The sequence below is a fragment of the Cajanus cajan genome, chromosome 4 (assembly GCF_000230855.2).
Source record: "Cajanus cajan strain Asha chromosome 4, NIPB_CcT2T_4, whole genome shotgun sequence".
NCBI classification, from domain to species: domain Eukaryota; kingdom Viridiplantae; phylum Streptophyta; class Magnoliopsida; order Fabales; family Fabaceae; genus Cajanus; species Cajanus cajan.
The window spans coordinates 69,258,429-69,274,922 of NC_138520.1; the positions used below are offsets into that span (position 1 = coordinate 69,258,429).

Below are 16,494 nucleotides of genomic sequence, written 5' to 3' on the forward strand. Positions count from 1 at the left end.
TAATATGAAAACTAATAGGCATCTTTAAAGTTTAAATAGTGACGTTCCCTAAATGAAACAGTAAACTAAACATATGAGCCGACAATCCCGAAGATTAGAAACGACTTTATACGACAAGAAATCCAAAGTTTTATGATGATGTTAATAAACCAATAATATCACTCACTCATCCTTATTAAAATATTTTTAATGTCATATAGTATGCAAATAGTATATTCCTTATTATATGCTCCCATCCTCCATATGTATATATACGTCAAAATATTCTATCATTAATTAATGAAAGTTTTTCTCTAATATGATTTTTAAAATGATTATAATAATAATTAACAGTTTTTTTTACCAGAATAATTAACAGTTTTATTACATATAATAATGTAAAACATGTATTATATAGCATATAGTATATGTAAGATGGTCAAAAATAGTTGGTATATTAGATTGATAGCATTTATTTGGAACTGACTTTAGACCCAAAAGAACAAACCAAGGACCGACTTCTACGACACTGAAATCAACCAAAACCATCCCAATCGAATTGAATGAAAAATCAATAATAAATACAATAAAATTTTAATTTTTAATGTAAGAAATACCAAGGTTTTATTCAGAAACAAATATACTTTTTTTATATTTCTGAAAGAAAACTTTTCTAGTTTTCAATGTTATACCTTATTCTAATAATCAATAAAGTCTATCCAAATTAGTTGAATAAGATAATGTTATAAACTCTTCGGTACTAAGTTTAATTTACATAGTATAAAATATATAACATTTTGACATGCAATTTATTTTCTAATGAATATTTTCTTCTAATGAAATCAGTAAGTTAAATTTTCCCAAATGTATATCCTATAAATGTGTATATGTGACTAAGTATGAGTACTAATAAAAGTAGCTTTAAGTTGAACCATTCCAAGTTCCAACTATAATAGGGATATGTGAAAATTTGTGAATATAGGAATTAATTTCTAGCCAGTTCGTCCAAGAAAAATTAAGAGGACATGATATTTAGTACATATACCAATATTGTGACTTTAAATATAAATTGAACTAATTGTTTTCTCTGCAACAATTACAATTGTAGTACGACACCTGCCACGGGGACAATTATTTTATCCTTTAGATGCGATACATTTCTGCAAATCTGCAATCACTTTAGGTGTTAATAGTTCTTGAGGTTTAGTTCCATTGTCCAGGTTAAGTTTTACTCCATTTCTTTTTGATCGTTAGATTTTTAACAAAAAATATTTCTATTTGCCTGTCGTTTACAAAGCTAAATATAACATTCTTTTAATTCTTCCCTTATCCCATTAATTATTTCACATTTTTTAATAATAACAAAAATCAGTATATTTCGAGATGTATATGTATTACACAGATTAAAAAATGGAATGATTTACATTCATCGTGATACTGGCATGACACTATAAATGAAAAAAAAAAAATAGTTAAACATGATTTGGGCACAATTTTTTCCTTTTAATTTTTGTCACCTAATCTAAGAAACAATTTTTCCACCAAAATATTTTTTTTTATATATTATTTATTCATTTTTATTATATTTGAACACAACATTAACATTACCTCCATCCCTATACATAACTCTTCACTTTTTTGCTTGTCTCTTATTAAAAGACCCCTTTTTAATTGTCGGATGCATTAATTGTTTCATTTCTAAAATATTCTTATTTAATTAATACTTTTTTAAGACGAAAAATAATAAATGTTTGACATTAATTAAATAAAAACTTTCTTATTAAAATTGAAGATAAATAGACACAAATATATCTTTCTCTTTCAAAAGTGAAAAATGATTAAGTGAAAAGATTAAATGAGAATTTAAAAGCTGTTAAAAGTAATTTTTAAAAAGTGGTTTAAATTATTGAAGAACAAAATAAAAACAGATAGACATCTTTGCAGTAAAGTTTATAGATGTCAAGTTTTGAAAAGTTAAACAACGGAAATCTAACTGATTTTAGTTTATCCAAAATAATAATTGGTAGCTTAATTCGTAAAGTTAAGTAAATAGCTTTCTCCAAGACCATAGAGGTCAAAAAACGCACTAAATAATGTTTGATTCATGATCTCTCCCCTGGTGCTAGTGCTAGTGCTAGTGCAGAATAACTCGTCATCAGAAGAAAAACACGAGAAATTCTAACAAGTCACTTAGCAAATCATCCGAAGCATTAAAATCTACCTTCATCCAGACAAGTATGTCATAGCAAACACCAATATTTACGTAAGTCACAATCACAAACGCTTGGGAGGGATATATTGCACACGTTCGTCTTCACATATGGTCTGCAAATAAACAAGTAAATAAATAAACCAAATTCATGTGGTGCAAAATAAGATGATATATAAGCCAAAATAATCACATCTCATGGCAACACTAACAACATATTACCATTTCATAATGGAACAATTATTACTTAAATAACCTCATTCTATTCGCCAAACATAATAATCACTCAAGCAATTTATAAAAATCCCAACTCCAAGGCTACACTGCAAATTCAGATTTTCCCTTGCAGTATTTTGGATTTCAGAATCAAGATTTTCAACGCATACAACAAACAAGCCAACTTAAATCGCCATACCCAACCAGGTGAACTAATGATAAAAGGCACAACCTACGAGGAAGTCCACAAAAAATTGCTGGTTATGAGAAGAAAGTCAAGCATGAAATGCTTTATTAATTAGAGACTACAAGTAACAGACCATTTCAAATAATGAGTTCACAATTTCACATGATAAATTAAAGTTTACAGTGATTCCTGCTACAAAATTCAAAATCAATTTCATATAAATTGAAAGAAAATTTAAGACTGCTTCCCTCATACCATAGTTGTTACTTGTTAATCCCGAATAGCAGTGCAGAGTAACTGACCCATAAAACAGACAAGATAGTGGATAGCGGGATAGCCACAATATTAAAGATAATCAAAAAATGTAATTTATACTAAACATGTATAAATGAAAGAACAATTAACAAGTCATGTCTCGACACACAATCACCATCAATATAAAGGAATAATTAACGAGACTGAAGCTGCAGACTCTTCTGGGCTGGTTGTGACTGAGACAATGCCATGACTACACTACACCAAAGAGGGGCTGGAATTAACAATTAAGAACAAAAACAGACAGAACGGAGGTCGAACAGGATGTGTCTCACAGCAAGAAATAAATTCAAGATTGAATCATGGAAGCTGCAACAAGAAAAAGGGCAGGACTGCAAGTATGAACAACGAACAGAGCTCAAAAGAAGGTGTGGGCTCAACAGAAGTTAAGAGGCTGCCCAAAAACATATATTGGGACAACCAGGAAAGCAGGGAGCTTTGCTAGAAAGAATTGTCTACCGGAGAGTCCTTGCACTACCAATGACAGAAGGCAAAAACTTATGCTACGGTTTACTGTTTTCTCTTGTTTGTAAGAGCTGTATCAGCTCCTTTTTCTATTTCTAATAATACAATCAGACCTGAAGCATTCCAGGGTTCTATTATTGGTCCTACCTGCCGGATGCTGCAGAGCATATTTTTATTATCGACCAAGATTTCAGGTAAAGTAAGGGTGTGAAGGTTAATCTAACAAGGAGGGTATAATGCATGACCGACTATCTTTTTAATTGTCTTATAATTAGCAGTATAATCTCACAAGTCCCTTAATCATATATTGGTTGTCAAAATCTTGCACGAACTCATTGTTGATAGCTACAGATCACCAAATGGCATGCTGAATCACTTCCACGGGTGGATTGCTCCAAGATTCTTGACTGTTGAAGTGCACTCCACAAATTTGTATGTAATCAAACTGGGTTGGGTCAAGCAACCCATTTTGAATATTAAAAAAAATGCCCTTTTCATGATCTAATTGCCGTGCAACTCTTTCTTAATGCTGGATTCACTCTATCAATCTCCGCTCTTCCCTTATGGTTCCCCATCTCTACCCTAACTGAATGGACCCTCTCCATTCACTATTGTCCCGAGCTCTGTTCTCCTGATCCTTTCTGCTTCTCTTTGGTTCTGGGTTGTTGCTGCATGATGTCATTGATGTGACTCTTTGTTGTATGCTTTAGTTTTGTGTATTATTTGTGTTGTCAAATTTATGTGACTTGTGAGTTCTATAAAGACATGAATCTTCAATTCAAGTTAAATTAAATGTTAGTTGTGATTTAGAGGCTACTTTTTTATTGTTGTTAAAAATAATAAAAAGAACAACCTCTAAGTCACAACAAACATTTATAATATTGTGAAAAGGAGGAGAGGGAGACTAAGAAGAACATTGGAGGAAGCACAACAAACATTTATAGCCTAGTGAGAAGGGGGAGAAGGAGACCAAAAAGAACATTGGAGGAAGTTGTCAAAAGAGATTTCATGGTGAGTAATAACTCTGAGGATTTGGTCTTTAACCAAGTCCAATGACATTGCATGATTCATGTAGTCAACCTCACCAAATGAAAGAAAGGCTTTTGGTATTGTTGTTGTATTATTTGTGTTTGTGTGGGTATGTAAATATATTTTTACATAATTGGAAGTTGGAACTTACACTCCATGTTACGATCCTACAATTCTACACCCTCTCTCTGTTCCAACATTAAAACTGGATTTTGACAATCTTGGCCTTAATAGAGGAGCAAAGTCTAGTGGCCAATCAAATACTGTGGCTAGATGTATTGACCAAGTGATTATTAGACAATTGTCAAATCCTGTGCTAGAAAACAAATAGCTATGAATCACTCTTTAACAACATAGTAATATATTGTGAAATCTATCACAAGTAATATATTATGAAATCCACATTGCATTAATAGAAAATTACAAACCTGCATCTCTTCTGGAAGAGCCTCCGAGACAGCAAGAGTATATACACCAGGAACAAACTTACCTGCAGCATATTAAAGAGAACCCAAATTTTACAACTCAACTGCGATAAAAGATTTCAATCTAGATACAAAGTCAGCAAATCTAGACACAAAATTATCCTCTTTTTTTTTTTTTTTTTCTTTTCACAAATTGTTGTCACTTTTCTGGCAAATAAATTGGCTGATTCAATGGACTAAATTGATTGAAATAATGAAATAAGTGCATGGATTAATCTTTATGGCCTTTTCTTTTTTCCTTTAATATTTATGGTTTATGTCATGATCCAATGTTTTGAGTATAAAATTAAATACGCAACAAAAGTAGTGGCAAGCAAACAGCTAGGTGGAGGACACCATTCAAATCAATTTCCATTATAATATATCATTTCATTTAAATTCAAGTTTTCCTTGTTTCATGAGTTCTCAAATTATCTATCCAAATCTTGTCAGCCTGCTGCAAGTTATAAAGACTGTCAGTGATATATTAGAAATCTGAACAGGTTACTCAAATTTTATCCTTAAAAATTTAGACATCTAGTTTTTCACAAATTACAAATATTTAAAGATAAAATAAAGCTAATTACAGCAGAAAAAAAGCTTTTCTTATTTTAATTTTAGAAGTATTTTAATACAGTATTTTGAACTTCAAAGTCTCGGGTAGATATTTTGGGAGCTTCTTTCCAGACAAACAATCATTGTATATTAGATTTATCCACCTATTGCTAATTATTTTAAATAGAAATTTTATTATGAAAATTAGATGGCAAACTTAATAAAAAAGTGTCATGATAATGTTGAATATTCCAGTGTAATACTGTCAGAATATTGTAAAAACGAGAAAATTGGAAGCCAAGGAAAGGAAAAAATTATAATGAGTGTAACAGGAGATTTGATGGCAAACTTAATAAAAAAGTGTCATGATAATGTTGCATATTCCAGTGTAATACTGTCATCAGAATATTGTAAAAAAGAGAAAATTGGAAGCCAAGGAAAGGAAAAAATTATAATGAGTGTAACAGGAGATAAGTGAACCTACCAATGCGCAACCAACGGGCAGCCCAACTACGAGTTGGATCCATAACTGAAATGATCCTGTGGAAAAATCAAAGGAAAGAAGAAAAACAAAATGAGTATTGAGAGATTCAAAGGTGAAGGGGATTTTGATGAAAAGGAATTGACATCAACAAACCCATTAAAATTGGGAGTAGTGCAATCAACAACACGCTCGTGATCTTCTTCCATCTTAAAGAATTGGCAATTCTCACAGCCCGACTCTCTGAACTGTGAAAAACAAAACCAGAAAACGTAAACAAATAACAACAAAAATAAAACAAAAAGAATAATGAAAAATGTTGAAGTGTATACTAAGACCTGATCATAGGTTTTGACAAGGCGGCAACGAAGACAAGCCCTCAACTCATGGCCAAAACTTGTAGGAATTTGTGCAGGTGCATTTGCCATTTTTTGTTAGCTCCCTGTTTCAACTGATGGCTAGATTAGTTCAACTAGTTGGGCAAATGGTCAATCTGATCATATGACATTATAATTATATATGACATATTATACATAAGTAATTTCAATTACTATAAATTATGAAAAAGACATAACTCAAACTTAGTTAGCTAGCGTTGTCGGAACGATCTATCTATCTGGCGGATAACTAGTCGTGTTACTAACAGTCACAGTACTATGAGCAAGATTAGAATACATCATATATCTAAGTCTCTGAGAGCACTAATATCCATCATCACATGTTAAAATCACCCCTTCCCACCCAAAATATTGTGGAACACTTAATGGAAGACAAAACAATAAACACCTAGAACTTAAAAACAACGATTGAAATTGGAATAGACATGTGCAGGAAACATTATAAACGCTGATTAGTTGTTCATTGGAAAGCAGAAACGCACATGAAGCTCGAGACCTGGTCCTCTCTTAGATGACATGCAAAGGGCATTCCCAACAAAATTTGTTCATAATTTCCCAATTGAAACAGGGGGCTAGTTTCGATATTTAAAGCAGAAAATACCATACTCAAAATTTGGAAACCCACAGTGAGAGCAAATGAAACAATTTGAAATTTGAAGGAAGAATAAAAACCTAAAATTACCGATTGAGGCCTGGGCCAAGCTAGGGTTTTCCGAGAACGAAGAGTGAAACTGTTGTACGGACAGCGAGGGTCACCGAAGTGGTTTGGGTTGAGGTGAGAGCGGAAGACAAAAGGAAAATAAATTTCCCAACTTTTTCTTTTGCCTTAAGTTCGTCGTCACACTTGTGCATTCTTTTGTCCCTAACTCTCAAATTTCAATTGAGTTTTAGTTTTTTTTTATGTCCATGTAGTATAGGGCAGATAGTGGTGATTAATCTCACCGAGCGAGACTGCACATCAAAGGGTGGGATAGCTAGCCCCAAAATTTAATGCGGAAGTATATACAAGGCAGGATTCGAACTCCTACCGCTGAACCACACGCTTGAAGTTAGTTTTAGTCTCCTTTAATAGTAATAATAATTAATAATTATTTTAAATATATAAATGAAAATTGCAATATATATATTTTTAATAAAAAAAAATTACATGTGTTTATTACTAACGAGTCTAAAAAATATAAATTATTAATATAAATGATATAATCAATAACTTAATGGGAATAATATTATTAACTATTGATAATATTATCAGTATTATTAGTACTATGGAAAAACAACAATTCTGTCTCTCTATTTAAAATAAAAATAAAATATAATCAATGATTATTTAAAAAATTGAGGTCTGAAAACTAATATTGTTAAAGTAGAACAAATATAAAATAAATAAAAGATAATGAAAAAGTCTATATCAAAAAATAATATCTTCTTTATTAATAACTTGTATGACAAAAGATATTTTCGATTTTTGTGAAAAAAGTTTTTTCATTAAAAAGCAAATAGATAGTTATTATTTTTATAGAAATTGATTGTTTATTTTTATATATAATTTTTCTAATTTTATCCATAATTATATATTGGTGAAAAAAATATAATATAAAAATATAATTATGTTAGAAAAGTGGACATCTTCTTTATATATTATTATAGATATTAGATATTATAATTGAAATCAATAATTTAACAAATATAAATATATAACAAGGAGATTCCTTAAAAAATGTGATACACAAATATTAAATATTTAATTACATATTTTAATTATTAAAATTTATATTTATCTTATATTTTTAATTATTTTTCTTCTAATATATCTATCACTTATTTAATATTTTATATTTTCATAAAATATATTTATTTATGTTTATTAAATTATTAATTTATTTATCATATACAAATAATATTATTTAAATTAAATTTATCAACAATATTATTAATACTAATATCTATATAAATTTTTTTATTAATAAAAATTATTTTTTATATATAAAAATAAAAATTATAATATATATACATATATTAAATAGGTCAACAAATTTATGATTTTAAAACTATAAAACTATTGTATTTTGTATTATTTTAATATACTAATAATATTATTAGTACTACTTTATTGATTATATTATTAATAATAGTAAATATAGGCAAAATTATGGTTCGTGTTGATGGTATATATATATATATATATATATATATATATTAGTTTTTATTTATAACTTAAAAAGTTATTAATTTAATAGTTAAGCGTTATTGTTTATTGTTGAATATAAGAATAGTAGATTTTATTTTTATTTTTACATGTCATATAATTATGTCATGTTATCAATATATTTTTTTTATCACAACAGTAATAAATCATAACAAAATAACTAAAATTACACAATTGAAATTTGTAGAATCAAAATCACATAAAAGTATATTTAAGACTTCTTTTCTTATGTTTTTAACTTTGTTTTCACAAGTGGATTTAATGGTGTAGATTCACTCAACACCAAGAAAAACACCCAACCCCAAAAAAAAATGGTGTAGATTCACTCATTATGTTTAACCGTTGAAGTAAGTTATATCTTAAATCAATAGTAGAAAGTGACTACTACAATTTAGTGTGTATTTGATTTATAATCAGAAAGTTAAGTTGAATTAAACTTAAATTTTTAAATAACTTTTTTTAAAAAAATACCTCTATTAAATTATACTTTTCACCTCTTCATCATATAACCAATCATAGTCTTAATAGTCTTAATAGATAATATCACTGAAATCAACCAAAGTCGTCCCAATCAAATTGAAGAAAAATAAATAACATATACAATAAATTTACAAATTAATTTTTAAAGTTAAAAATAGCAAGGTTTTATGAAGAAAGGTTATGTTTTTATATTTGTGACATAATTTTATTAGTTTTCAATGTTATATCATATTATGATAGAGTAGAATAGGCGAGTATTTGTAAACTCTTTTTTATATCAAATTTGATTTTCATGGATGCAAAAAGTATCATATTCTGGTATGCATTTTTTTTTATCAATAAAATCAGTAAGTTGACATTATCCCAAAAATTTATAATTAGAGGAACTTAATAGCAAATGCAACTATAAAATAAGAATAGCTCAATCCATTATCGTGTGGCCCAAAGGAAAAGAGCCCTCGGTTACCGCATCTTGGATTAAATCAAAGTATTGATTATGGATTATGCTGAAATCCATTATAGTAACATAGTATGCTTCAAAGTTGAACAAGTTTCAACCAAAATACACGTGCACAATGAGGCCACCAAACCAGCATTCCTCAAAAACAACAAAAGAAGTTGACAATATTCTTATTGCAATTTGCAAAGCAGAAAATTAACTGGCAAACTGAGAGACTTTTTAAATACAAATTTATAAGAGCTTCTCTACAGTTAAAAAGTTCTTTTTTCAAAAGTTCTTATAAACTTGTATTCAAACAGTTCTACCTATCATGTGTTGATTGAATTGAACTTCCCCTCCAAACTGTGAATCATTGAGCATAGGTTTTTGGTAGCATAAAACCAGCTCTCACCTCCTCAAATGAGTATTCACATGACTGACTAGTCTTTGAAGCAGAATACACACTGTCTGGTGTAGTGGCAGTCAACATAGGGACTGAAGTTAAGGGCGTGGTAGGCACTGGAAGTGCCATATTCTTTGGTGTCATGTTTTCTTCATCGCCAACTATATACGTCAAGAAAGGTGGAGTTCCAGTTAGCATTTGGCTCTTTTGCAGTATTGCTTGTGTTCCTAAATTCTGCAGTTTCTTTTGGTCTTCTTGAATATTTGATATGTTGGCTATAGACAGGACTGTGGGAGAAACAGGATAGAGGGGCTTCCTAGTCAATGATGACTGAATTTCAATTCCCTTTTCTGCATTGTGTGCAGTCTTCTTCACTGAATGACCAATGGCATTAGAGTTATCCTTTCTTGCATTAGTTTCCATCAACAAAAAACATTTAAACACTAAAAACAGGGGCTTGATTTTGAGCATCTTTCAAGGTAAGCTTTTATTGGAAAACAACATTTTTTTTATGCCATAAATACACAAGCCTTAAAGGGAAAAATGTTGACATTTTCCAAAATAAATATTTATCGATAAAACACAGGCACAATGTAATGTTTTTTGAAATACCTGAGGATTGAGATGAATGGTAAGTATTCTTGTTGCGAAGGATGGAGCCTTTCTGATTGGTATTGTTACCCTTTTTATTAGATTGCTGAATAAGAGAAGCATGTCTTGGATCCTGAAGCATTGCTCCACCAACAGAAAATTTTCTGAAACTTGGAATTCCTGTTGAACATCTGGCAGCCTTGATCCCACTTTTAGATAATGGGCTGGGTTTTGAACCAAAAAGTGTTTCATGCTCTGCCATTAGTTGTCCCTGAAATTTCTTTTGATCCTAAAATTAATATGAAACAAAAACAATTGAATTAGATAATGTGTAGAAACAAGTGAAATGTCTAAAAAGAAAATTCTACACCATCTAGTATATATTTAGTTACAATAATGTATTTCTTATAGTTCATACCCTCTGCCTTTGCCTTTCATTCTCTTTCTCTTGCCTTAATGTGCTGTAATCTTCAAGCATGGAAAGTAGCCGGCTCTAAACACATCCATGATAGCAACAATGTATGAAAAGATGAGATCTATCCAAATATATTGAACTTATATGCCAATATGATACTTTGGACATAATTTTCCAAGAGAAAGTCAACCTCAACAAAATTTCATAAATTTAGTTGGCTAATTATTAGAAGTTGCACAAATGATTGTTAAAAATACTTACTCTATCATACAAAAACTCGACTTCTCTTTCTTCTTCCCATGCTTTAACTTTTAAAATTATTGCCTCTACCATCCCTGTTTCAATAAGATACAAATTAAAAGAAATAAATCTACAATAATGACTAAAAAATTAACTCCTCGTTGTGCATGGTACTCCTTTTTATCACAAAATCAACACTAGAAGAATAATGAGCTTGCAATAGACAAACAACCGAATACGATTAATAAGCTGATTTCATCATGTCATATGTCAATATTTAGTCCAAATCTAGCTTATTGTAATAACAGAAACTATATTGTTAAGTAGTTGTTGTAACTGAATCATCCATGTATTAGTTGGCAAAAGTTATGTTCTTGGTATAAAAATATGATGGGCTCTTTGCATTTTCATCTTATTCAATCAATCACTCACTGTTTTCTATGGCATCCCTTTCTCTACTTGAGTGTTACATGATTCACTCATCAAAATTTTGATACGTAAATTGCAGAAGCCATTGCAAAATGATAGTAACGTATTTGAAGAACTAATTATGATAAAAGGATACTCACCGGGAATTTTGTTTAATAAAGCACGAGCCTTCTCAGCACGTTTTAAGGCAAGGTGTGCACCTCTTCCAGCATTATAACGATTATCATCCTAAAACGCCACAGTAACTAAAACGATAAAGTAAACAAAAGTGAAAGAAGAAATATCCATTATTGTGAATAACAACGCTGCATTACCCTATTGTATTCCTCTAGCCAGCTTTCTTCTTGACATGCAGCCAACCACTTCTCAACCTTATCAAGGATTTCTTTCCTGCTAAGAGCTTCTTCTTTTGTCTTAGTAATTAGGTGCTCAATTTGATCTGCAGAATGATTACCAAAATGAACAAGGGGACAATACTGACATTCATGGCACATTTTGATAAACAAAAACAAATTGGTAAATAATAAATAAACAATTTTTGTGTGGAAATTTTATGAATAGCAGATGAGAGAAATGAAGAAATTTAAATTAATAGCCATATCATTGCTCTTCTGCTTGGGACTAGTTATTGTCCGACAACCTTGTGACTAACCTATGGCTTGGTTGCTTAACATCTATACCTAAGGACTTTAAATTAAGATTGGGCATATTGTGGAATCATTATGCAATAAATGAAGAATGACATAATAACAGAAATCTTAAAAAAATTAAGGAAAATCTTACCATAGTCTAAAAGCTCAAGTGAATGTTGGCTTGGAAAAACTGTTTGTGTAGTCAGATGTGTTTTTCTGCATATTTCTTCTAACTCCAACTTCTTCTTTAGTATTAGTTCTTTCATTTTGGTTGATTTAAGTTCTTGAAGTCTTTCAACTTCCTTCTCAACCTGCAAGGAGCAAAACTCATTCAGTTAAATTACACAATTGAAGCAAAATTAGTTTAGGTGAAAGGGAAGAAGAACAAAACCAACATTTTAGTCAAAGACAAAAAAAACTCACATAAATAACGGAGTCAATTGAAAGCAATTTAGACTCAGTAAATTCAGATTCCAAAGCAGCAATTTTATATGTCACATGGTGAAATTTCTGCTGTTCCTCCAATGGTGTATCCATCAAATCCCACATCTCTAATAGCGCAGCTGCGAGACTTTGAAGCTGATGCGGTACGTAAAGTGAGAAAGTAAACTTGAAATAAAAATGTATTTGACAGGATGAAGGATGTCATAAGAGCAAGAATGCTGACCTTCTGCATTCTGTGTATTTTAACCTCTCTCAAACTTTGTATTTCATAAGTCAAATTCTTTATTGTATTATCACTAACATCTTTTGTCTCTGTGGAATTAACCATAGTGGGGCAAATCTCACAAATTTTGTCTTTGACATCCAAACCAAGGACCAAGCACAATGAATTGAGAGTGTTCAGTTGGTCAGACACCTGCTTCAGTCGATTGGCCTGCAGCAATGCAAAAGAAGAATCATAGAGAAATTAACTTATGGAAGTAATTCTTTGACAGGGTAAGATTGTAAGAATAGGTTTGGAAGAAAACAAAATATCACTATTTCATCTAAATTTACTCAAACATTAACAATAAGTATTGCAGGATTCCTGAACACATCATGAACATTATGCATTTCTGTCAATCAAAAGTTTGAACAAATAATACAGCAGTAAAGACAGAAATCACCTTTTCATTTTGTAATTGAAGTAACTGCTTCTGTAGTTCCTCTAGTCTTTTCAAAGACAAGTTGTTCTCATCTAAAAATGCATTAACCACCATGGAGTCATAAAGCTCGCTAGAAATAATCTTCAACTGATATAATACTTCTGAAAACTTTTTCTTCCTTTCAGTTTTCAGCTTTCGCATTTCCTCAAGTTGTGTAACTACTGTTTCACGTGCTTTCTTCAAGCTTCCACAAGACTTTGGATCAAACTGAGGGCCCACAAATAAAAACATGTCAAATGTGAAATCTCCATGTGACCAAGAAAATGGCTAATACACTCAATTCTGGAAGTTCCAACAAGACTTACGTGTAATGGTTGTCCTCCCATTGCTGCACAGACGCTGGAAATCTCTGCCATATAGTCAGCAATCTCCTGCTGAATCTGTGCTCTACACAGTTTGGCTTCATCCACTTTTTTTCTATAAAAATCCAGACACTTCTGTTCTATTTCCAGCAACATTGCATCCCTATGAGAATCAGACTCTCCAAGTTCATCCCATATTATCTTACATTCCACATACGAGGATCAAGCAAACAGAAAACATACAATGTTAGTCCAAAGTCCACTAGAAGAAACTGTTAGGGAAGAGAACATGATGAAAAAGAGAGATTCTTCAGATATTGGATAAAGGGGAAAACCTGGAGTTCTTTTAGCAACAAGTGACATGATGTTTCTTGTTGACCAAACTGACCGCTACTACGATTGCTGAACATAGGAACAAGTATGCTGAAAAAAACAAAAAAGCCAAAATGATTCTCAGAAAATGTAGAACATATATGCTCACTTAAATACAATCAAACATTGAAAATTAACATTCCCTAAGCCTAAAACTCTTGGGGGAAAACAAAAAACAAAAAAAAAACGACATAGAAGAGAAAATTCTTTTGTGGATAGAATGAGCACAAGTGAGACACTTGAAATTTGACGCACGTTCCACAAATGTTATGTATGCATGTTATCATGAACACACTGTTCATTCATACATACATATATACATAGGTATATAGATACATCTATACACACACATAATGAATCAATGGTTTCCCTTATATGACAACAGTCGTTTGTTACTGCAAAAAGAATGACTTTTATTATCTCTCTCATGATAAGAAAAAAATTATCCAAATAAAAAAAATTCAGTAAATTTGAAAATGGTAAAATCCCATTGTTCCAAACGAAAATTGTGTCTTTTTTTCTTTACCCTTCATTTTCTCGGAAACAAAACAGAGCTGAATCGTAAAAAAAAAAATGCCGAGGAAAACAGACCTTCAGGCTCAGCACTTTCACGAAGAATTGGGAATTTTTTTAGGGTTTTCAAAATTGGAATGCGATTTGAAGAATGAAGAAGAGAGGGATTTTTTAGAGTAAGAAGGAAGGTTTGAGAATCGAAATCGGTTTTGGGAGGGAAACCGGAGAACCAGATCTGCTGCAGTCGATTATTTCAAGCTTTCGCACAGTCAGTGAATATCAACCGTTGATGAAGATCGTACGATTCAGATTTGGAACTCTTGTTTGAATACAACATACTGAGATGGAATATAAGCCGTAAGATCTTCATTCAACGGTTGGAATTCAGTGACTGCATGAATGCGTCAAATAGCCTACTGCATGGTATTCCACATTGGAGGGGGAGGACCGTTTTCTCGAGCTTCATAATCGAACCAAATGTTGACACGTCAGCAAGGAGACATGAAAAATGGTGACGTGGCCAGTGAGCGTTATTTTAATCTATGGACCATAATTGCATCGATTCATTTTGAATTTCAAAAAACACAAAATGCATTTATTTTTTTTTTACAACGGTGAAATTTTTACTTATTTTCATTAATCATGGTTGAATTTTTTAATTAATGTCCCTTAATGACTGATGACTAAATATTTAAATTTGAAGAAATGGTTTAAATATTCCATTCATTTTTTTTGACAGTGAGTCCCATTTGTTAAAATTTTTAAATGAGACAATTAAATATTACCTGCAATGGGATCATATTGTTGGAAAATGTATGTGTGAAAAATAGAATTTAAAAATATTTTATATTTGATTTAACTTTTTAACTTTATTAATTTACAGAACAAGGTTTCTCTTTTTGAGAAATTTATGGACTTAAAAATTTGAAGGTAGGATTAATCAAGTAAATTTTCATTTTAGTCATTAAAACAATAAAACGGTAAGAATGACTTTTGGCATTTTAATAAAAGTTATATTGGTGTATGATTGATGGGTTAAATTAATATTAATTTTTGAGATCAAACTAATTAAAAAATGGTAAATATTAATTTTTTTTAAAGACCAAAATAATATGTATGTAAGGGAGAGAGGTTTTTTTTCATATATAGAAATTATGATTTCTAAAAATTACAAATTTTAAAAATTATGATTCCTGATAATAATTAAAATATATTTAGTTACTTATAAATTTTTTTAGAAATATTTATATAAAATTTTCATAAATTAAAGATTTTTATGTTTAGTTATAATAATATATTTTTTAGTATATAAATATATTTTACAGAAATATCTTTCATTAAAATAAATTTATTAAATATATTTATTTACTCAAATTTTATTAATAATATAATATTAAATTATTTTAAAAACAAAAAATTCATTAAAATTATTTAAATACAGAATTCAACAAAAAAATATTACATCATAATTAAGAAAAATAAAAATATTTTATTTTATTTTATTTAAATTTTAAAAATAACAAATATATTAAAATATAGAAATAAAATAAACTTCAATAATATTATTAAAATTTACTAGGTTAAGAAATAATATAATACAAGAATAATGGAGATATATGAGGAAAAGAAAGAGACAAAGAGGGGAATTTTTTACTAAAATAATATTTTTTTAAAAAAATTATCCAAAAACATTTGTTCCAATTTATTTACACCACTAGTACCTTTTACAGCCTTTTTAATTTATTTTTTTTTGTGTTTTGGACTTAGATTATGAGGTAAAATTGAATTCAGAACGGGTCATTATACTTTTAGAACGGGTCGTTCCAGATGTAAAAATAAAACATGATGAATGCAAGTAGAACGAGTCGTTCCAGATTCAAAATTAACACACGACGAGTGCAAGTAGATTGAGTCGTTCCAGATGAAAAAATTAACGCATGACCTAAACTCAAAATGAAAAAAATAATATTAAAACGCTACTCAGAATTCGGTTCTCCGAGAACGGTAAAAAATGCTACTAGTGTAA

General features: G+C 30.1%; 2 protein-coding genes across 6 annotated transcripts; both read right to left on the bottom strand.

The window, feature by feature from the left end:
* Positions 1-1,953: 1,953 nt before the first annotated feature.
* On the bottom strand, positions 1,954-7,184 carry LOC109802443 (transcription elongation factor SPT4 homolog 1). 4 transcript variants are annotated; one of them, XM_020363821.3, is made up of 6 exons: positions 6,971-7,184; positions 6,239-6,342; positions 6,057-6,148; positions 5,904-5,959; positions 4,829-4,890; positions 1,954-2,304 (listed from the first exon to the last, which is right to left on the bottom strand). In XM_020363821.3, exons 2-6 carry the CDS (start codon positions 6,326-6,328, stop codon positions 2,254-2,256), a joined length of 351 nt encoding a protein of 116 aa, XP_020219410.1. In that variant the 5' UTR covers positions 6,329-6,342; positions 6,971-7,184; the 3' UTR covers positions 1,954-2,253. The 4 variants fall into 4 exon arrangements, with proteins under 4 accessions (XP_020219410.1, XP_020219408.1, XP_020219407.1 ...); XM_020363819.3 differs by having other exon boundaries at positions 6,239-6,351; XM_020363818.3 differs by having other exon boundaries at positions 6,239-6,351; positions 6,981-7,183.
* A 2,206-nt stretch (positions 7,185-9,390) lies between these two features.
* Positions 9,391-15,051, bottom strand: LOC109802861 (65-kDa microtubule-associated protein 3). Of its 2 annotated transcripts, XM_020364268.3 has the most exons (13): positions 14,547-15,047; positions 13,919-14,006; positions 13,587-13,784; positions 13,243-13,488; positions 12,801-13,010; positions 12,557-12,712; positions 12,285-12,444; positions 11,816-11,940; positions 11,642-11,729; positions 11,094-11,167; positions 10,836-10,910; positions 10,439-10,706; positions 9,391-10,200 (listed from the first exon to the last, which is right to left on the bottom strand). In XM_020364268.3, the coding sequence occupies exons 2-13, from the start codon at positions 13,991-13,993 to the stop codon at positions 9,794-9,796; spliced, it is 2,082 nt and encodes a 693-aa protein (XP_020219857.1). In that variant the 5' UTR covers positions 13,994-14,006; positions 14,547-15,047; the 3' UTR covers positions 9,391-9,793. The 2 variants fall into 2 exon arrangements, with proteins under 2 accessions (XP_020219857.1, XP_082929054.1); XM_083072928.1 differs by lacking the exon at positions 12,557-12,712 and having other exon boundaries at positions 14,547-15,051.
* Positions 15,052-16,494: the final 1,443 nt, after the last annotated feature.